Source organism: Manduca sexta, chromosome 5, assembly GCF_014839805.1.
Source record: "Manduca sexta isolate Smith_Timp_Sample1 chromosome 5, JHU_Msex_v1.0, whole genome shotgun sequence".
Classification (NCBI taxonomy): Eukaryota; Metazoa; Arthropoda; class Insecta; order Lepidoptera; family Sphingidae; genus Manduca; species Manduca sexta.
In genome coordinates this window covers 7,795,482-7,815,371 of record NC_051119.1, presented here as the reverse complement: position 1 = coordinate 7,815,371, position 19,890 = coordinate 7,795,482, and the positions used below count along the sequence as shown (strand labels likewise).

Sequence of the window (19,890 nt, the reverse complement as noted above, 5' to 3'; positions counted from 1 at the left end):
TGAGACAGTAATTTACATTTCCAATATTGCTACGTGCAGGAGTATAATGGGGATATCGCTCCATCTCTTTCTTTCGCACGCAGCGTAATGCCCTCTGACGTCACATGCAAGTATTTCGTCCCTTTTCTGTTTTTTAACACTTACCCCTACTACCAATGCCGGATTTATATTTTTTATGAGTGTAGGCCACTTTATTTCCACCACCCTATGTAGGTAGGCTTTTAATGCTGCTGACTGGCAAGGTGGCTGGCAAACAACCCCGGGGCAGAAACCCAATGCGTTGGTCTGACCAGTTCCGGTCCACGTTAGACACAACAGTTTGCGAAGCCATTCGCGCCGCCGAAGATAGAACAAGGTGGCGAAACATAGTCCGAACAAAAGTTCTTCAGCAAGGTCACGACCCTCAGCATTGAGGTTAATTCGACGCAAGGAGGAGGAGGATGTAGGTAAGTTTATGTATGTATGTAGGTTTCTAAAATACTTAATAATTTTCCAATTTTTTTGTATCATGGAAGGCACTAAAGTAAAATAAACAAATGATTAATTGAATCGAGTGAGCGTCCTCTGAAATCTGCCGCCCCTAAGAGGCTGCCGCCCATAGGCCGCGGCCTATACGGCTTATTTACAAATCGAGGACTGCCTAATACCTAATTTCAATGGCTTACAACTAACTATACTTTTTAATGTCATTTGTCCATTTTCCACTACGTTAATGACACTTACTTGAAATACAGACGCTTTGCCATTCATCCCGGCGGCGTCCAGGTTTATAACTGTGGTGATCCCGTGAGCCCACGGATGTTGAAGGAAGGCGTGGCTTGCCTGAAAAAAATATTCATATCACGCTTTTATACCCGAAAAGGTAGGCAGTGTTGTAACCAGGCCAGAAGCGAAGCCCAAAAGAAAGTGCCGGCAAAGAACACAGTGCCGGGTTACTAACCCTCTAAAAATAGCCCTAAAGTTATGATAAAATATCCCCAAATAGTCCTAAATGCAAAATTTAAAACCCCAAAAAAGCCTTGTGCTGTCAATGTTATATTGTGCGGAGCAGTGTATACTAAATGATCTAAAAATATTATTTAAATAAGTTCCCTGTTTTATTTAAATTCAAAAGCCGGAGCCATGTCTGTAGTTGTGAGAGATCAAAGAGAAAAATACAGCGTGGAAGGTTAGTGTGCCCATAGAGTATTATGCCAGATTCACACTCTCGGATTCGTGATGACTAACAGGTTCGTCAGCAGTGTGTATTTGGCATTATAGCATTATACTTTATATAAGAATTTGAACGGTTTGCTTTTAAAATGTTTGTTCAGTCGAACAGTGATACATGGAAAAATTTTTATGGCTCTAAAAATATCCCTAATTTTTTTGGTCTCTGAGTAAAGCCTACTTACTACACATATTTCTGCCCTAAATGTAGGCCTAAAAGCCCTAAGTTGGGAAGCCCGCCGGACGGCACAACAATGAAGTTTTAAACCAAATAGCTAATAATAATAATCACCTGTAGTGGATTCTCTTCAGCGCCGTTGAAGAGGAAAATCAAATTGTTCTTGAACTTTCTCGTTCTTCTCGACAAACGGTTGAGCGTTTCGGCCATCACAGCGCAGAATACCGCGTTATCTGATGCACCTAAAAGAAAAAAAAAATCCAGTATTTTTTTTTAACCTAATCCAAAAAAATTGGAGCTTATCAAGTCGACGTGGGTCTTTTTACGCTCTTTTTACGACTTCAAAAAATGGATAGATTATCACGTCGGCGTGTATTTTTTTTTATATTTGTTACCATACAACTGAGTCATTTAATCATTAACCGATTTGGAAAACCTTTTTTTTTTAACGAATATACTTAGACATTGAATTATATTTTTTTTCAAAATCAGTTCAGTTGTTTTTCAATATCAGCCCAAAGTCTGGAATTTGAGCCCGTGTGAGGCTCGTTATTATCATATCATGGGACGGAAAGTGGGTGCATTAGTTGTGTCTCTACCTACTCCTTGGGGGATAAAGGGGGGTGCCTGCGTGAGTGTGTATAAGTATATTTACCCAATGCATACGGCACGGAGTCATAATGACAGTTGATGAGTACAGAAGTGCGCGAGGACCCATTGGATTCGAACCCGCTCTCTCCCTCCAATACCGCGATCACGTTAGATGCGTTGTCGTACCAGTTCACTAGACCTTTGAGACCGTAGTCGCCTGAGGACAAAAATATATGTATACATTACAATGCCTTTCTTAGGGTAGTTATCATCAGGGTGTTGGTGAACGGCCGATAGTGTAGCTAAGGCCTTATGATTTCCTACTAAATCATATTGTATTGTATGAACTATGTAACTTGTATGATACAAATTATTATTTTTAGTATATTACAAAGGCGAAATTAGTTTGTCGAGAATCAGTAGCACAATCCATTGCACTATTTTTAACATATTGGCGCTTGAAAGGCAATCATATCTAAGCGACAATCAGAATTTTTTTGAGTAAAGTGCTTTAAAGTTTTGATTTTAATATGTAAATTCATAACAATTCAACTTTTTATTTTATAAAGATATAGTCTAATGTTATTAAAATTGTCCTAGACCTACAAAACGAAGATCAAATGACGCAGAAAAAAATGCCAATTCAAAATATTTATATAATTCATTTAAGGCATGCTTGTCGCTTAGATATGATTGCTTTCAAGCGTCGATATGTTAAATTTTATCACAAAAACATATTAAATTCGTCAAGCTGGTTAAGTTTCGTATTAATAAAAATTCGGTGCATGTCGATCGCTCCCTGATACCTACTACTACAGCCGACCGTTACAAGCACACCCTTCCTCACCCCGCGGCCCCGCACACGTCCCGCTCGTGCCTTGCGGCGGCGCAGGCGGTGTGTTTGATCTATCAATTCCGCGAGAGTTTTCTTTATTATTATTTTTTTTTTGTATTTGATCACCAAAAATCTAATTTAGGTGTTTCGGCTTTATGATATACAAAAAATCATCTTGTGTAAGTAACTATTAATTACGTACATAATTACTCTCACGATTTGTTTTGACTTCGTAATGTACGCCTACGTGACCAATACATTATTAAATTTTTATTGATTTTATCATACATTAAATAATCCCCGAATCACTGCAATAAAAGATTATCTATTATATAAAGCTGAAGAGTTTGTTTTAACGCGCTAATATAAACATAAATTTCAGACACTGAAATGAAACTATTTTTCGGATTTCGAACACTTTACAGCCTTGACCACAGAACTGAGGTTTTGGTTTCAAACACTCAGTTACAAAACCTACCTACATTTAAATTAAAACTTTTTTTCGGATTTTATCGCGGTTTTAATATTTTACTTTTCTCCCGACGTTTCGAAGACTTTGCAGCCTTCATGGTCACGGGGGGGACTGAGGTGTTGTTCATCCGTAACTCTGATGTTACGGATGAATAAAATCCCTAAAATAGTTTAATTTAAATGTCTATCATTCGCGTAAACATAAGCAATCACTATCTACATTTAACAATTATACAAAATTATTATGTAACTCGGAAATTGAAGCTGATAAGGTTTTTTTTTGACGTAAAATTTTTTGGCATGTTAGAGAAAAAAGATAAGAGTAAATTTTTGCGATGCGCGCGCGCACCGTCGCGAAAGAGCGACACCATGAAACTAGCTAGTCATTAGTTAAATTATTATCTACATTATCATTTAATATGGTATAAGTGTACAAATAAATTAGTTATTAAATACAAATTAATTATTAAATTACGAAAAAAAAATATTTTATGATATTTAAATAAAATTTATTTAACTAGATAACGCGTTACAATAAAACTTTCTTTCAATGTATTAAATACATTTTTTTTCTATTATTAGTGTCATTTTCTCTACAAACATAGGATAACGCGAAGGATAAAATCTTCAGAAAATATTTATCTTGTTACGCCAAAGAAGTATAATTAGTTACATGCGTACAAAAGAACACACACACTTTTTTTTTTAAATGCATGGATTTTTAGTCTCTGCTTTGTATCTGCTATTAATGGACATTGGCAAAATCACCGATAATAAATGGTGAAAGCCATAATATAAAAGAAGAAGACTATGTAACCCGCCATAAAATCTGAAAAATTGTTTTATTACAATAGATATCCAAGAGCGCCGCCAGCCGATGGCCCAGGGAGGGCAAGTTGATATGCAGAATGAGAAAAGTATGAATTGTAGGTAAAGTCGAGAGCACATGTTCCTCCGCCACTCCGCCTCTCCCGCATTAAGAATAACATAGAGAAGAGCGTAATTGAGCGTACGGAATATTAGGACTGGAATTTATGAATTCATTCGAGTTATAGAATCTTGTAGTATTCTTGTTCTTGTAGATATCTTTTGTACATTATTACCTGAAGCTAACTGCCAATCAGTTCGCATGTTTGGTGAGGAGGCAGCCATGCCGTCCAGCAGCGTCATCAAGTCAGCCGTCTTGTTGAGATGGTAGGGTGTGCCTGCCACCCGAGCGTTGTGTCCTATTATCTCGTGGAGATACCTCCACGCGGACTCTTCGCTGAAGGTGTCTGAACTCTGGGAATGATATCATCAGTCGTAGAATCTCCAATGCTGAACATGGGCGTCCTCCAAAGATGTCCAGGTCGACTTATTGGAAGCGGCCCACATAGCGACCTCCAGCGAGTTTTATTAGGTCATCTGTCTATCTCATGGGTGGGTAATAATATAATTTATACTAATATACAATTAAATGTTTGAACGCGCTAATCTCAAGAACTACTAAACCGATTTGGAAAATTCTTTTATTAACAGGAAGCTATTACTCCTGAGTGCAATAGGCTATTTATTGTATACTTTATCACGTAGCTCAAACCGCACGCAAAAACTAGTTATTAATAATAATTATCTTAATTATAATAAATCATCAATAATGATTTTGGGTAGACCAATTAGTAAGTTTTTAAATTGAAGATCTAAATTCGTATTTATGCTATCAAAAATTATAGACAAAAAGAATATAATTACAGCCATTTTTAATTTGTTTAATGGAACGGATATTTTATTTTTATAAGATTTTAACGGCTAAAGCAAAACAACATACAATGTTAATGAAGGTTGTCTGGTAGATATCTTGGAAAGAAAATACCATTTATTGTTATTCTATTTTTAAAATTAACACTAAAAAAATATTTATTGTTGAAGATAGTAAATATTATTTGATCACTATCATGAAGAAATTCAGAATTATTTTTATAAAGGCAACAAGGTTGCCGTCCCGGATCTGGGGGTGGGGGGGGTCCCTCTAACAAAAAGAACAATGAACAACAACAATGCATAGACATTGTTTGGCGTTAGAAATATAAAAGCGGCAATACCTATCCAGAGCTCATACGAGAGACCAACCAACAGTTATTTTTTTATTGCTTTTAAAATCAATGCTCTTTCATCCCACCCTTCTTTAGATACTTACATCTTCGGCCAGTTGAGCATCGTTGACGACTGCCGGCATACTATCTTCGACCAGCTGCGTGAAGAACCCGAGCAGAAGGTATACTCCCAACAGCACTATCAGAAGAGTGCTCGGCAACTAAAATTTTGAAATAGATATTTAATTTGTTCACATGTTTTTGACTTGAAATTTTTGTAGGCACTTACAATATAAATAAATTGATTTTTATTGTTTCTACTTTTTCCTCGGTTAATCTTAAAAATGAAAAGTGTTCTTGAAAGAAAGAAAAAAAAAGAAAATAGTCCATCCAATACTTACCAGTAATAGTTAAAACCCGACAGCAAACCCATGCGTTAAGTAAATTGCATGACAATACAAAGCTAGAATTGGCTTAAATAATTCAATTGCCACTAAAAAGCGTTGGATTTTGCAACATAAATAGCATAAAGTAAGGCACAAAATGCATTATTGATAAAACTTATAGTACTTAAGAGATAGTGAAGTATACTTAAATATTTCAAGTTTGTCGGTTATTTACTTTATGATACTGAAGAGTTAGTATGAAAAGAAAATGACTAGGAAGTTAAATAGTGCTGGTGGTAAGATATATTTTATATTCGCCTGGATAGCGACCGTACACATGTATAACCCGCCATAATGGCCCACGTAAGTGTGTCGCGTTCCGGGATCAGCCTGTGTATATCCGGTTCCAACAGGCCGGCATAATTGTGTCGACTGCCGAGGAGTAATCATCTCTCGTCAGTCGACATTCTATCGGACCCCACTCCACTTATCAGGGCAGTAGGGTTACTATGCCGTGGAAGTATAAAAAAATCATTTTGCTATACCTTATTTACGAAACGAGAAATGAATAAAAATATATAAATAATAGTCTCTAAATGGCATAGTGTTGGGCAACGGACGCAAATTTCTCATGATAAAATCATTTGTTTGAATCATTTATTTGAAGTATACAGTATGTTTAGTAATATTTATTTCCACTTGCTTTTTCTATCACTAATTCTAACCTCAAAAAGAACTAGACAGAAACATCACAGTTAGGATACCCGCGAATGGAATACTGGAATCATCCAGTTTAGCGACTGCAGGGTACTGGACGAAACTTGGGAGGGGATAGTTGGGAAGGAAGTGTGGAGGAGAAAAACTTATATTAGGATGGTCGGAGGGGAGACGGAAGGGTGTGGTTCGCGAGCCCTTATAGGCCTCAATGTGAATTTGGCAAGCAAGAGGCATACACACTAAACTGTGTACCGAGGGCCGCGACAAATGTCTCCGTGCATGGGCGTGCATTCGGTGTGAAGACCGGGCGCACAAGAATTGCGTCAGGGAGACATCAGCTATTTTAGCTCACGTGTATTACGACCAACGCTACCATTCAGGACTTGAAGCTGACACAGCAAAAAACTAGTATCACAGAGAATCGAACCCGAGACCTCAGCGCAAATCAACCAACCGCCACCGAGTCATTACGTATTGTATTCCCAATCTATATATACATTGTAAAAATATCATGTCAGTAATGGACATGACGTTATTGAACTCCGTTTAAATCTAAACATAGCTACATTCTCTAGATAATCCATTATCATATAGATAAGGTACGTACAAATAGATAAACGTACACATGATTTACAATTTATGATAAATATCCACGCCCTTTTGTTTCCAAATTATATATCGACGATTGAAAAGCTAAATGACTTAAGCGACATCTTTTGGCGACACAAAGTTTCATACATATTTAAAATCAGCACTTTTTTCTATGTTTTTTTTTTTAATCTAGTTAATTTTATTCTGAAAAAAAAATGTAGCTTTCATCAATTAACCTTTCAATCGTCAACCGACAGTTGAAAGCCTAATTGTCTTAAGCGACATATTATTCGAAAATTTTAAAATAGGTTAAAAAAAACATGAAAAGATTGCTGATTTTAATTATGTATGAAAATTAGTGTCGCAAAAAAATGTCGCTTAAGTCAATTAGCTTTTCAACCGTCGATATAGATAAAATATGAAATAGTTTGGCAAAAAATGTGGTAGATGTACAATATAGTCAATATTCTTTGGTTTAGCTTTTATAGCACAAATTAAATAGCGAATTTTGATAATTAACAAACTAATCGAAATATAAGCGAAAATAGCCTAGTTGGATGTGGAACGAGACGAATGTCCGCAGAGCAATCCCAAGGGCGCACACCTGTGATTTTTCTAAAGTTATGTGTGTATTTGTGGACTGTCACTTTTTTTTAATGGTGAAGGAAAACATGCAGATATTTGCATACCTGACAAATTCTTTAAAGGAACTTTGATGCTGTGTGAAGTCTACCCATCCGCACTAGACCAGCGTGGTGGACTAAGACCTAATCCCTCTCAGTAATAGAGGAGGCCCGTGCCCAGCAGTGGGACAGTATATAATACAGGGCTGACATTATTATAACATTTTTACACAATTAAAATATTGTGAACAATATCTTTTTGTTCTTATATTTAAAAATCTTATTTGAATACCCTTTACATTTTAAAAAGAATTCTGTATGTCCAGAAAAACCAATGCAAAATTAGTTATTTTGTGGAAAAAAAAATAAATTCGATACATTTTTTTTTATATAAATTTATGTTTAAATTAAAATATAAAATAAATAATTTATATTCCAAATATAACAATTAAAACCATTACACATAAACAAACATAAAAAAACGACCCAAACATAAAAAAAAAACGCTGTAAATATAACCCATTAGCAACATTATATTCCCAAGACGCCATCTTCCCGTATATTAGAAAAAAAAACTTACTGATCTCACGGTTTCATACAAATGATTCCCCTTTCTAGTTAACTCGTATACGACCTAGAATAATATACAAAAATAAATATGTTTTTCAGAGTTCTAAGACATAGAGCGAACATTAGAAAGATTGTCATACAAAAATATTGCGCTCATGCGATGGTTACACAATCTACTGTGAAATAGCAAAACATCAATGTAAAACTTCATACATTTCCACATCATGATTTGCACGTTTTTAATGCGCATATTAGCATATCTTCTGTAAATATATTTTGTATTTATCTAAGAACGGTGTGACATCTTGTCACGCGAACATTTCAAATAAGACAGCGACTTATTGCCAATTGGTAGTAACTTTTGGAGAACAAATTTGGTTCTAATATCCGGCCTATGACTAACTATACTGTCTTTGATTTCACAACAAATCTAAATGCAAAAATATTATTAATATGTAGGTTTGTCAACCCGTACTGGGCCAGCGTGGACAAAGGCCTAAATCGTCTCAGTAGTAGAGGCCTATACCCACTGGTGAGATAGTCCATAGGGCTGTATGAATATTCGCTTATATTATTATCGAAAAACCACTCATTTTACGTCAAAAAATTATTTCGACGAGAAAAAATTAGGCTATTTCGAATTAAATATTGCTCAAGCAAATTGTATTTTTTTTTACTTTGCCCTTAAAATAAACACGACACGTGAAGGAAAACATCGTTAGGAAACCTTTACACCGAAGAATTCTACATAAGAATATCGAAGGTATGTGAAGTCTGCCAACACGTGCAAATCTATCAACTAAGGCCTAATCCCTCTTAGTATTAGGAGGCCCGTGACCAGCAGTAGGACAGTATGCTACAATATAATATCTACAATTATGTAAGAATGGACGTATGATATTATTAGTAAATAAGTATTACGAACGAAAAAAACAGAACATATTTAACAAGACACAATGACATGACATGATCTATGAAAAGGCATGCAAATTTAATAATGGTTAGCGTCGACTAGAACTCTTCCTGCGTATCAAATCTCGTCACTCAAATTTGCTTTCTATACATTTACTATTAAAGTGCATCTATAAGGAACACGCCGGGTGCCTTATTCTCTATGACAGTGTAAACTCATAACACGACCGAATTATTTAATTTATATGAGATAAAACAATTGTACAATATTTTTTTTAAAAGTAAAATTACATTATATGTCCGATATAATTGTACAACTAACTACATTGTCCATAGTTTATATTATATTCGTGAAATTAGCGCGGAATGATATTCCGTATGCCAAACGCTATCGACTTAAACGGGAGTAGGTGCTTGTTACGCACTGTCAAAAACGTGGGACATATAAAATAAGACCCCAGGGCGAATCGAGATGGAACACCACACGAATAAATTCTTATCGATTGGTTACATTTCTGCTCTAGTCGACGCCAACCTTAAAATTAATAATTACTGAATACTGCTTTAGTCGACGTCTGCCTTAACATTGAAGAAGTTACTTAAATATAAATGTTTCATGAATGAATAAGCATTGAATCACTCAAAACATTTTGTATGATACAATGTGACTTACCTTAATGATAATATAAATCATAATTCCAACTAATTCATTATCAACTATCAAGAGTGTCAAATTGGCTGCTTTACACGTAAGATATGAATAGAATAAATATATATATTAGATATTGATACCGGTTGGAAATATAGTCTTGTATAACTATTAATTAGTGTAAAAAACAATTGAATATTCCATAAAACACATTTACTTTGGTGGATTTACATGAAGTTACTTAATCTCAGCTTAAAGCAATCTATAAGTCAGTTATAAGTTTTAGGTATATAGGTTGTTAAAGGTTACTTAATTATGTGTTACAAACTCACCCCCTTATTCAAAGACGTTATTTATCTAAGGACGGAGCATTGCTGTGATAACAAGTCTGTTTTCAGCTTTGCTTATCTGACAGCCAACTAGATTCAAGTTGTATCTCAATATTAGCCAATCACAACGGCCCTATATCTACGCACTGCGAAGGCTGCCGCGCCGTCAGCACTGAGAAACAGACTTGTCATCACAGCAATGCTCCGTCCTTGGATAAATAACATCAATGAATAAGGGGGTAAGTGATTGTAATAGCATGAAATAAAAAAGAATAAAAAGAAACAATGAGAGGAATGAGACGCATGCCAATTAATTTAAAAGCAATCAATATTTATTCAAGGAAAAGGAAATTATTAAAGTTTTTAAGTTCAAAATATAAAATAAAAGAACATTCTATACAGGGTCGTTTTGACATTGCGTTAATAATGAAACCACATACTCGTCTTTACCTTTGCCAACATTGTGCCAAAATCATCCATGACACCGAAAATTTTTGCAAAAAAATTCCGGTTGTGTATTGTGATACTTTTTCTTTGAAGTTTAGTGTAAATATGGCGTGTGCGTGAGTATATTTTTGATTGAAAGTATGATGTTGCCTCTACGACGAATTCTCTTAGAATAGTAGTAGTGGCTTTATGATGTGTAGAATTAAAATTACTTTTTATTTATATTTATTTTGTTCGAAACACTTTTTTATTTTACATATTCAGGTCGAGTAACTTATAGTAACTATTTACAAGACAATAAGTATGTGATTTCATTTAACAAAGTAATGATAAAATGACCCTTTTTTATTGCTTTGAATGACGAGACGAGCTTGCCGTTCGCCTGATGGTGAGCGATACGACCGCCCAAGAACAGTAGAAACACCAACCTTGAAATACAAAGTATTGTTTGGTATCCCACTGCGCTCGTCTGAGACATGAGATGTTAAATATTATGTCCAGTAGTCACACTGGCTAAACTATGAAATATCAATAAAACGTTGTAATATATGAAATGGCCAGTGGCGAAGGGTGATTTTTTTCAAAAGGTAACCCGAGGCAAATTAGAAGGCCTAAGTTAACAGAAAACAAAAACTAAGATAAACGCAAATAAATCTCAAAGGGAAGGTAGGAATCTGGTTGTATGGACGCTTCGCCACTGGTAATGGCCCTGTATAAAAGGGTGATAAATGAAAATAAATGGTATATTAACCCGTTGCCAGGGCTTTTCGTCGCGATCGGCTTCGTTCTCGTCTGTAGGAACGCCTGTGTATGAAGTCATGACGTCCTGAAAAATAAAATATAATGACGCATTAATACTCAATTTTAACGTTTGAACTATTTTCTCGTTACTCGTAGTTCTACATCAGGGATGGCGAGATATAAAGAAAAAATATTGCCTTTAAGTTGTAATGCGCCATCCAGAACTGGTTTTATCTATCCGAGTGCTTCTTTTTAGCCCACGTACAACGGCCCGACCTACTACGGGATAAGTGCGAAAAAAGGAGCCTCTCAACATAGAACATAGCCCCTTTTTAGCGACTTTTTTATGACTCGAGTATTTTTTTTAACGGTCAAAGTCTCTTCACTGCACCTGATGTTAAGCGAAGTGAAGCCAAAAGACAACATACAATGTTTGGCATATTACTTGCGTGCCCGAATTAATTTGTCACTGGCACGCGTGCTATTTGTACGCCATCCCTGCTCTACACCAACATTGCTTCTTCAATACCGTCAGAAATATCTTCCTAAATGCGCTTGCCAATGCCATATTTATTGCTAAATTTTAAAATCAAATTTGATATTTTCTTTATTTTTTTATACGTCCTGTTACGTTGTCTTTTTGGACTAGAGGATTGGTAGGACCTGGGTACAAATTCCAGGTCGAGCAATACTATACCTGGGGAAACGAACTGCTCTCGATTGGAACAGTCGGAGCAGGTCGTAAAAACTTAACCAAATTCCTTCTGCAGCATGTTTGAAATTATTTCTCAAAATAAATGTATGTAACGAAATAGTTTGTACCTAAATATGTTATAACGATAATATCTTCTGTTTTTTTTCTTTGTCGATACATTCATTATATATATAATTTGATAGGACAAATGTATGTTAAAACATAAAAGGACAGATGAGACAGTAAAATACATAAAAACTATTTCGTTACCTTAATTCATTTACGAAATACTCTTTAATCAGTTTGTGAGCGTGCCACATTGATATAAGGGCAGATGGAAGGTTTAGTGGTACATATAATTTTATATGCAAATATTAAAGTTAGTAAATTGCTCTGTGATATCTTTGTTTTTATAATGATTTCTTATGCTTCCGCGAATGTTAGACATGGAAAGAAAGCTATTTGTCTGACTTTATCGCGAATTTTATATTATAATTTTCTCCCGACATTTCGAAGACTGTAGCTTTCATGGTCCACCAGTAAATCACTCGGCCCCGTGACCACGAACGCCGCATGTCTTCGAAACGGGAAAAAAATATAATATAAAAACCATGATAAAATTCTAAAAATAGTTTTATTTCCATATTTTATTGTTTCTACTTTATGTTATTGTTTTATTGACATTGTTTTTCTAGAGCGCTACACAATATATTACACTAATTATCGACTTAATTACAAACGGACAGATGTTGCAGAAATAAAATTATAATTAACGTTTCTCAATTTTTAGGGACCCTTGCCATAAATGGAACGGTTTTTCACGGAATTTTCTCATGATTGCGTAGAGCTATCAAATTGTACTTTATATCAAATACTCGGGACTACGGTGTCTTTCAGCTGTGAATAAATCAAGCCTATAAGTCAACGTGATCAAAAGATATGACTGTTTATGTCAGATATTTTGCGATTGCACAAGGAAATCAACACCTATAGGGTGCTTCTAAACTAGAATCATGAAATTTCGCAAGAACAACCCCCCCCCCCCCTCGCCCGCCCCACTCCCTACCACTCTTGGCGACGCTCTTGACAAAAAAACACACACACAAAAACTCGAGAAAAAAACGAATTTACTATTAATAACTTATTATTAGCGGTTGATTCCGTAACTGTGTCTAGGGATCGAACGACAAAGTTAAGTTTGACAAGTTTGAACTTATGAAATAAAAATACCTTTCCTACAAGTTCGTACGGAACCCTCAGTGCGCGAGTCCAACTCGTATTTGTTTATTTTTATTGTGGTAGGTATGACGACGATGAAACAATGACATTTATTATACTAACTCTTGCTCACGGATGCGGTCGCACCAACGTTTTTCCGGGATAAAAGTCCCGCTATATATTTTCCCGGGATAGAAAGTAGCCTTTGTCCTTCCCAGGGTCTCAACCTATCTCCATATCAAATTTCATGGTAATCCGTTGGGTAGTTTTTCAATTTATCTCTTTCAGGCAGGCGTAGAACTTTATTTATTATTTTTACAATTTTTTAAGAGGAACAATTCCGTGATACCTGATTCTTGCGTAACTTTAATTGTTTATGTAGCGCACGTAATGGAAGCTCTCAAACTAAATAAATTTTGCCCGTTTTGGCTACATTTTTCGTTAATGCTCCCTCCTGGTGGTCATAGCATGATGTTATATAGCCTATAGCCTCTCTCAATAAATGGGCTATCCATTAATATATATTTCTTTTTATTACGAACCACTAGTTCCCGAGATTAAAGCGATCAAACAAATAAACTCTTCTGCTTTATACATTGGTATAGAGCAGAGGTACCTAAACTTTTTTCTCTCATAGACCACTACCAAAATTTTGCACGTTGTAGTGGATAGTGTAGTGTATAGATTGACTGATGTTATCTGCGCAAGCGCAGCCTACAGTAACATACTCTTATATTGGCATCTAGCAGTTAATTTCTAAAGACCCAACAAAACTTTATCCCTCCAAGAGGAAAATTGTCACAAACATTAACAAATCATTGTAATACCTCCAAACCAAATAGTATCAGAATTTCTCGTCCATTGTCTTTATACCTAACAAGATAATGTAACGTGGCTGTATTATCTAATACTGCCAAATGCCTAATGTCATAATGAAATCCTTAATCTATACTTCTATACTATTATATAAAGCTGAAGAGTTTGTTTGTTTGTTTGTTTGTTTGAACGCGCTAATCTCAGGAACTACCGGTCCAAACTGAAAAATTCATTTTGCGGTGGATAGCCCTTTGTTCGTGGAGTGCTATAGGCTATATATCATCACGCTATACCCAATAGGAGCGGAGCAGTATTGTCTTATCTCAGGAACTACCGGTTCGAACTGAAAAATTCTTTTTGTGTTGGATAGCCCTTTGTTTGTGGAGTGCTATAGGCTATATATCATCACGCTATACCCAATAGGAGCGGAGCAGTAATGGCTAAACTCAGGAACTACCGGTCCCAACAGAATAATTATTTTTGCGTTGGATAGCCTTTTGTTCGTGGAGTGCTATAGGCTATATATCATCACGCTATACCCAATAGGAGCGGAGCAGTAATGTCTTATCTCAGGAACTACCGGTTCGAACTGAAAAAATCTTTTTGTGTTGGATAGCCCTTTGTTCGTGGAGTGCTATAGGCTATATATCATCACGCTATACCCAATAGGAGCGGAGCAGTATTGTCTTATCTCAGGAACTACCGGTTTCAACTGAAAAAATCGTTTTGTGTTGGATAGCCCTTTATTTGTGGAGCGCTATAGGCTATATATCATCACGCTATGACCAATAGGAGCGGAACAGTAATGAAACATGTTGCAAATCGAGGAAAAATTATTAGTTTTGAGAGCTTCCGTTGTGACTCGTGGATATTATTAGATCCCAATCAGATTAAAAAGAAATGACATCAGTGTGGTCTTAGCACCCATACTTATACCTATAGTAAATACTATGGTAACTTTCTTAGATTTTCACAGCCAAACCATTGAACCAATTTTATTGAAATTGAAACCATAAGATAACGGATATATGCTAAATTTTTTTAAAATATTTTGTCTCAAACCGAATGCCCATTCGTATTTATTGAAATAAATGTAAATGGATCATCTTATATTAACTAATCTTAACCGCCCGTAAATATCAACCACGAAAATGAATCAACCATGCCTTAATGCCTCGTTCAATAAACTATCCCAATCCCTTTTTCAATCGAACGCGAAAATGGGCCATACAGAATAAAGCTTTATTACATGCTTACTACTGATTTGTTTTGATTGGTTAAGCCGGGATCTGATGAAATATTAAGATAGAGCTCGTTTTTTGAAATTAACCGTTAAAGGAAAGGAATAGGAATCACAATATTTTTCTTCTCTGTAAATGTAGAAATTGTACAAGAAATTGTATTTTTTTTCTTCTCTGTATCATGTGCTGTAGTTGATACCTTAAACTGATTTTGAAAAGAGCAACACCAGAGTTTCTTGCCCATTCTTATCTAGTGAGAACTGCATTCCGAACTGGTGTAGTTCATATTGACGGACGGATCGACGGTCATATAAAAATTTCGCAAAGCTATGCTTAGTTAAAACATAAATTTACTCGACCAGCTGTAAGTCAAAATCCGCCATCTTGCCTCTTAATAAGGTTTAAACTAAGAAACCGGTGATGTTTTTGACAAATAAATCATTTCATTTCACTAAAGCGTGTCGCTAAGACCTCCAGCAATCTTATTCGCGCAACAACATATCATGATGGCGATAATGCTCGATACATTTGCTCTTCATTTCAATATCACCGTTTTATTACACAATAGATAATTTTTATCTGGCATTAGCGCTTTAGTTTGCCAAGTTATATGATTTAAAGATTGGCGAGCATGTTTGTAAAGTATCGACTTAATGGATTAGTCGCAGTTACGGCGCTTTAAGTTTATTGAATGTGTGGTCGGCGCCGACTAATACATATAGTAGACTAGGTATTGCTCGTGACTCCGATCGCATAAGATCTTTCCTTGCAGACATTCTGCTAGTTATTTTTCTATGATAATATGTTTTTTTTTATTGCTTTGTATGACGAGAGGAGCTTGTCGTTCGCCTGATGGTAAGCGATACGACCGTCCATAAACAGTAGAAACACCATCCAACACGTTGAACTACAAAGTATTGTTTGGTATATCACTGCGCTCGCTATCCTGAGACATGAGATGTTAAGTCTATTATGTCTAGTATTTATACTGGCTACAATGTCCTTCAAACTAAAACACAAAAGTGACTATACACTGCTGCTTGGCGGCAGAAATAGACATTGCGGTGGTACCTACCCAGGCGGACTCTCACATATGAGAGACCTACCAACAGTATATATGCTAATCTAATGCACGATGATACTGAAGATTTGATGAAATACCCAAATATTTTCACATCTTCACAAAGTTTCGAATAACATACAGGTTTATTTTGACATTGCGTTAGTAAAGAAACCACATACTCGTCATTACCTCTGTTAACATTGTGCTAAACGTCATCAATGAATAACTAATATTTTCACCACAAAATCCTGTTTTAAATCTAGATTTTTTGATCATTTTGTAATTCAATGCGAATACGGCGTGCTTGAGTGTATTTCTGACTGAAAGTGTGATATCATTGCGACGAAATAGCTTAGATCAAGTAGTAGTAGTGGCATTAGGCCGAGTAAAATTAAAATGTGTTTTTAATGTTTTTCCATATCTACTTTTTATTTTACATCTGCGATTTAAATAAGTTATTCACAGTCTATCTTCAAGTAGATAAGTATGTGGTTTCATTTAGTAACGCAATATCAAAATGACCGTGTATATCGAAATATTTTAATGTTTGTTATAACTTATAAGTAACGCTGAATGAATTTGAATGAAAATAGCACTCAGGTGATCAAATTCAAGATTAGCATACGGATTTTTATACCGGAAAGTGCAATATTCGTTTTTATTATGAAAGTCCTAGAGCATAAAATAGTTCCAAGGTTCAAAATCAACTAATCACATTACGCCACATGACACAATAATTGAATGTCAAATATAATTTTATCGATGCAATATTTTTTTATTTGAATTACAATAAAACAATATAGATAGATGCTTAATAAAGATATTATGTTGAAAAATGCGATTAGCTTCCGCGCTTTGCAAAAGCCGACTTTTTTGCATGTTTTAATTTTTTTTTACAAGTTTTATACAACTGGCTGTATATTTTTCATTATCAGTGCGATCCTTTTTTAATTTTATTTATGGACTATGGCCCTTAATGTCTATGCAAGTCTCAGCAATAGCTGTTGATATAGACCGAATCCATCAGTATTTAGAGTGGGGGGGGGGTCAATCTAGTAGAGTCTATTCGGGTGTCTTGTGTGGAGTCATGTGTCCTTTGTAATATCTATGTTATACTATGTATTTCAATAATATACACGCATAACGACCACCGTACACAAGGTGCTAAAACCCGCCATAGTGACCCACATAAGTGTGTCTCGTTGCGGGTTCAGCTTGCTTATATCCGGTTCCGACAGGCCGGCATAATTATGTCGACTGTCGAGGGGTAATCATCTCTCGTCAGTTGACATTCTATTGGACCCCACTCCACTTACCATCAGGTGCAAGGGTCACTTGGCCGTCTCAGTATAAAAAAAAAATTGCAGGTTAAATGTTAAATTGTACTCAAAATGTGTTCTATTTTTGGAGGCTTAAGTCTCCATAGAACAAAGCTATATGTTGTAAATTATATGTTGTAAAAACAAAGCTATATGTTGTAAATGCTGTATGTTGTAAATTCGGTTCCTGTTGTTCTACTGCCTTGTACCACTGGCTCTCAGGTTGAGACCACCATAGGCCTTAGGTCAGCGGGGTAGCTACCGCTGTATCAGTCGTATCCGTGGTACGGGGCCACCGTGCTTTGGGGCCCCTCTTGGCCCATACCTACATTAAACTAAGTAGGCACCCAAAAATTCGCACTGCCCTGAAGGGCTCCCAACAAACTTAGATATAGGTAGGCTTACCATACGTCCCGGTTTGAAATCCCTGTCCCGGCGTCCCGGTCAAACTTGAACAGCACCGACACCCCAACCAATCGTTCCCCCGCCGCGCCGCCCGTGCCACCCGCGCCAAAGACGAAACAAAAGCGGGCGAGAACGAGTGATACCGACTGCAGCAAAATGAAAATGAGCCTCTTTCTCTTCTGCGTCACGGTTTGGCTCTTCGTAATTATGGTAAGCCTAGATATAGGGCCTCTCGATGACAAGCTACGCTACTGCCTTAGGTAAGGGACGTGATATCTATTAACTACACCGGTAATTTCAAGATATTTATCTCAGCTCCACCAATAAGGCCTTATATGGATTCATCACCTAAAATGGTTGTTGTTTATGGTACTGTTAGCAAAACAGTTCGGTTTTAAAAACCCTCGTGAACTCATAACCGTATTTTAATATCAGCTATCTATCGACTCATCTTTCAGTCGATTATTATTGCAATTACTGAGTTCGGAATCTTTTAATCTCGCTACAATATCGATAAAAATTTGGTCCATATTTAATATGGATTTTGTTTTCGTTTTTATCTATTAATCAACTGCCCTATTCGTAAATTGTGCGTACGCGCACGATTTCGATGTGGTTTCCATATTTTATCCTCTTCAGATTTAAAGTAGTTTTATTTTGTTTTTTTCAAATATAAGCAGAAACATTTCATCTGAAAACATAAACTTCGTTAGAATTTTATTTCCACTTAAATATTTAGAAGTCTACTTTAGTAAGTACATCCCTTGTTGGAAGAATATTCTTAATTCCTTTCTATCAGTATGTCAAAAGGGCGGGAAGGTAACTTTTATGAAAAAAATACGTAATTTATTTTGCCTTGACATACCTTTTTTATAAAAGAAAACTTTCTTTTTCTTGTAATTATAATGAAAAAAAAAAACGTTTTTATTAAGTAAACTGACCACATACGCAATATATGTACTCCACTGAGATAGTAGATATTTGATAAAGTACATACCACAAATCAATCAGATATTTATTGAAAAATGTTTCTCAGGTTTTATATTGTTTTGTTTTAATTAAGCTGAGAATTCATTTAATCTAGATACATTATACGGAGTACATAATATTTATCTTAAATGTAAGCTTTAAAAAACATTTATTTTAAATGTGAACCAGTAGGTTTTCCGGATGTAAATTAAGTTGATATCTGGCAGTGGCGAAAAGGACATATAAAACCTGATTCCTGCCGGCTTCCCTTTCGTAATTATCATTAGAATGATTTGCAGATCGTATTTATGCACAATAATAATAATATCAGCCCTGTATTATATACTTGCCCACTGCTGAGCACGGGCCTCCTCTACTACTGAGAGGGATTAGGCATTAGGCCACCACGCTGGCCTAGTGCGGATTGGTAGACTTCACACACCTTCGAAATTCCTATAGAGAACTTCTCAGATGTGCAGGTTTCCTCACGATGGTTTCCTTCACCGTTAAAGGGAACGATAAATTCACAAAGAATACACACATGATTTTTTAGAAAAGTCAGAGGTGTGTGCCCTTGGGATTTGAACCTACGGACATTCGTCTCGGCAGTCCGTTCCATACCCAACTAGGCTATCACCGCTTACTAGGCTATCACCGCGTATTTATGCACATTAGTTCCTATAAGTTGTGGCTGACCATCCGGAAACCTTCACTCTTCGCCACTGATATCTGGTAGCATACTTAATTGATATAAAAATAATTGCATAATGATTTCTTATGTTTACGCGAATGTTAGACACTTAAATTAAATTATTTTAGGGATTTTATCGCCGTTTTAATATTT

General features: G+C 35.8%; 1 protein-coding gene across 3 annotated transcripts in view; it reads right to left on the bottom strand.

Annotated features, from left to right (window-relative positions):
* Window positions 1-19,890, bottom strand: part of LOC115444628 (endoplasmic reticulum metallopeptidase 1) — a 32,570-nt gene that overhangs the window by 9,811 nt on the left and 2,869 nt on the right. The window contains exons 2-8 of one of the 3 annotated variants that reach the window (XM_030170477.2): window positions 11,332-11,406; window positions 8,254-8,307; window positions 5,461-5,577; window positions 4,388-4,565; window positions 2,043-2,195; window positions 1,502-1,629; window positions 724-822 (exon numbers count right to left, since the gene is read on the bottom strand). In XM_030170477.2, coding sequence (XP_030026337.2) covers window positions 724-822; window positions 1,502-1,629; window positions 2,043-2,195; window positions 4,388-4,565; window positions 5,461-5,577; window positions 8,254-8,307; window positions 11,332-11,406 — 804 coding nt within the window. The remainder of the gene's footprint in view (window positions 1-723; window positions 823-1,501; window positions 1,630-2,042; window positions 2,196-4,387; window positions 4,566-5,460; window positions 5,578-8,253; window positions 8,308-11,331; window positions 11,407-19,890) is intronic. The other 2 variants (XM_030170478.2, XM_030170479.2) reach the window with 2 other exon arrangements.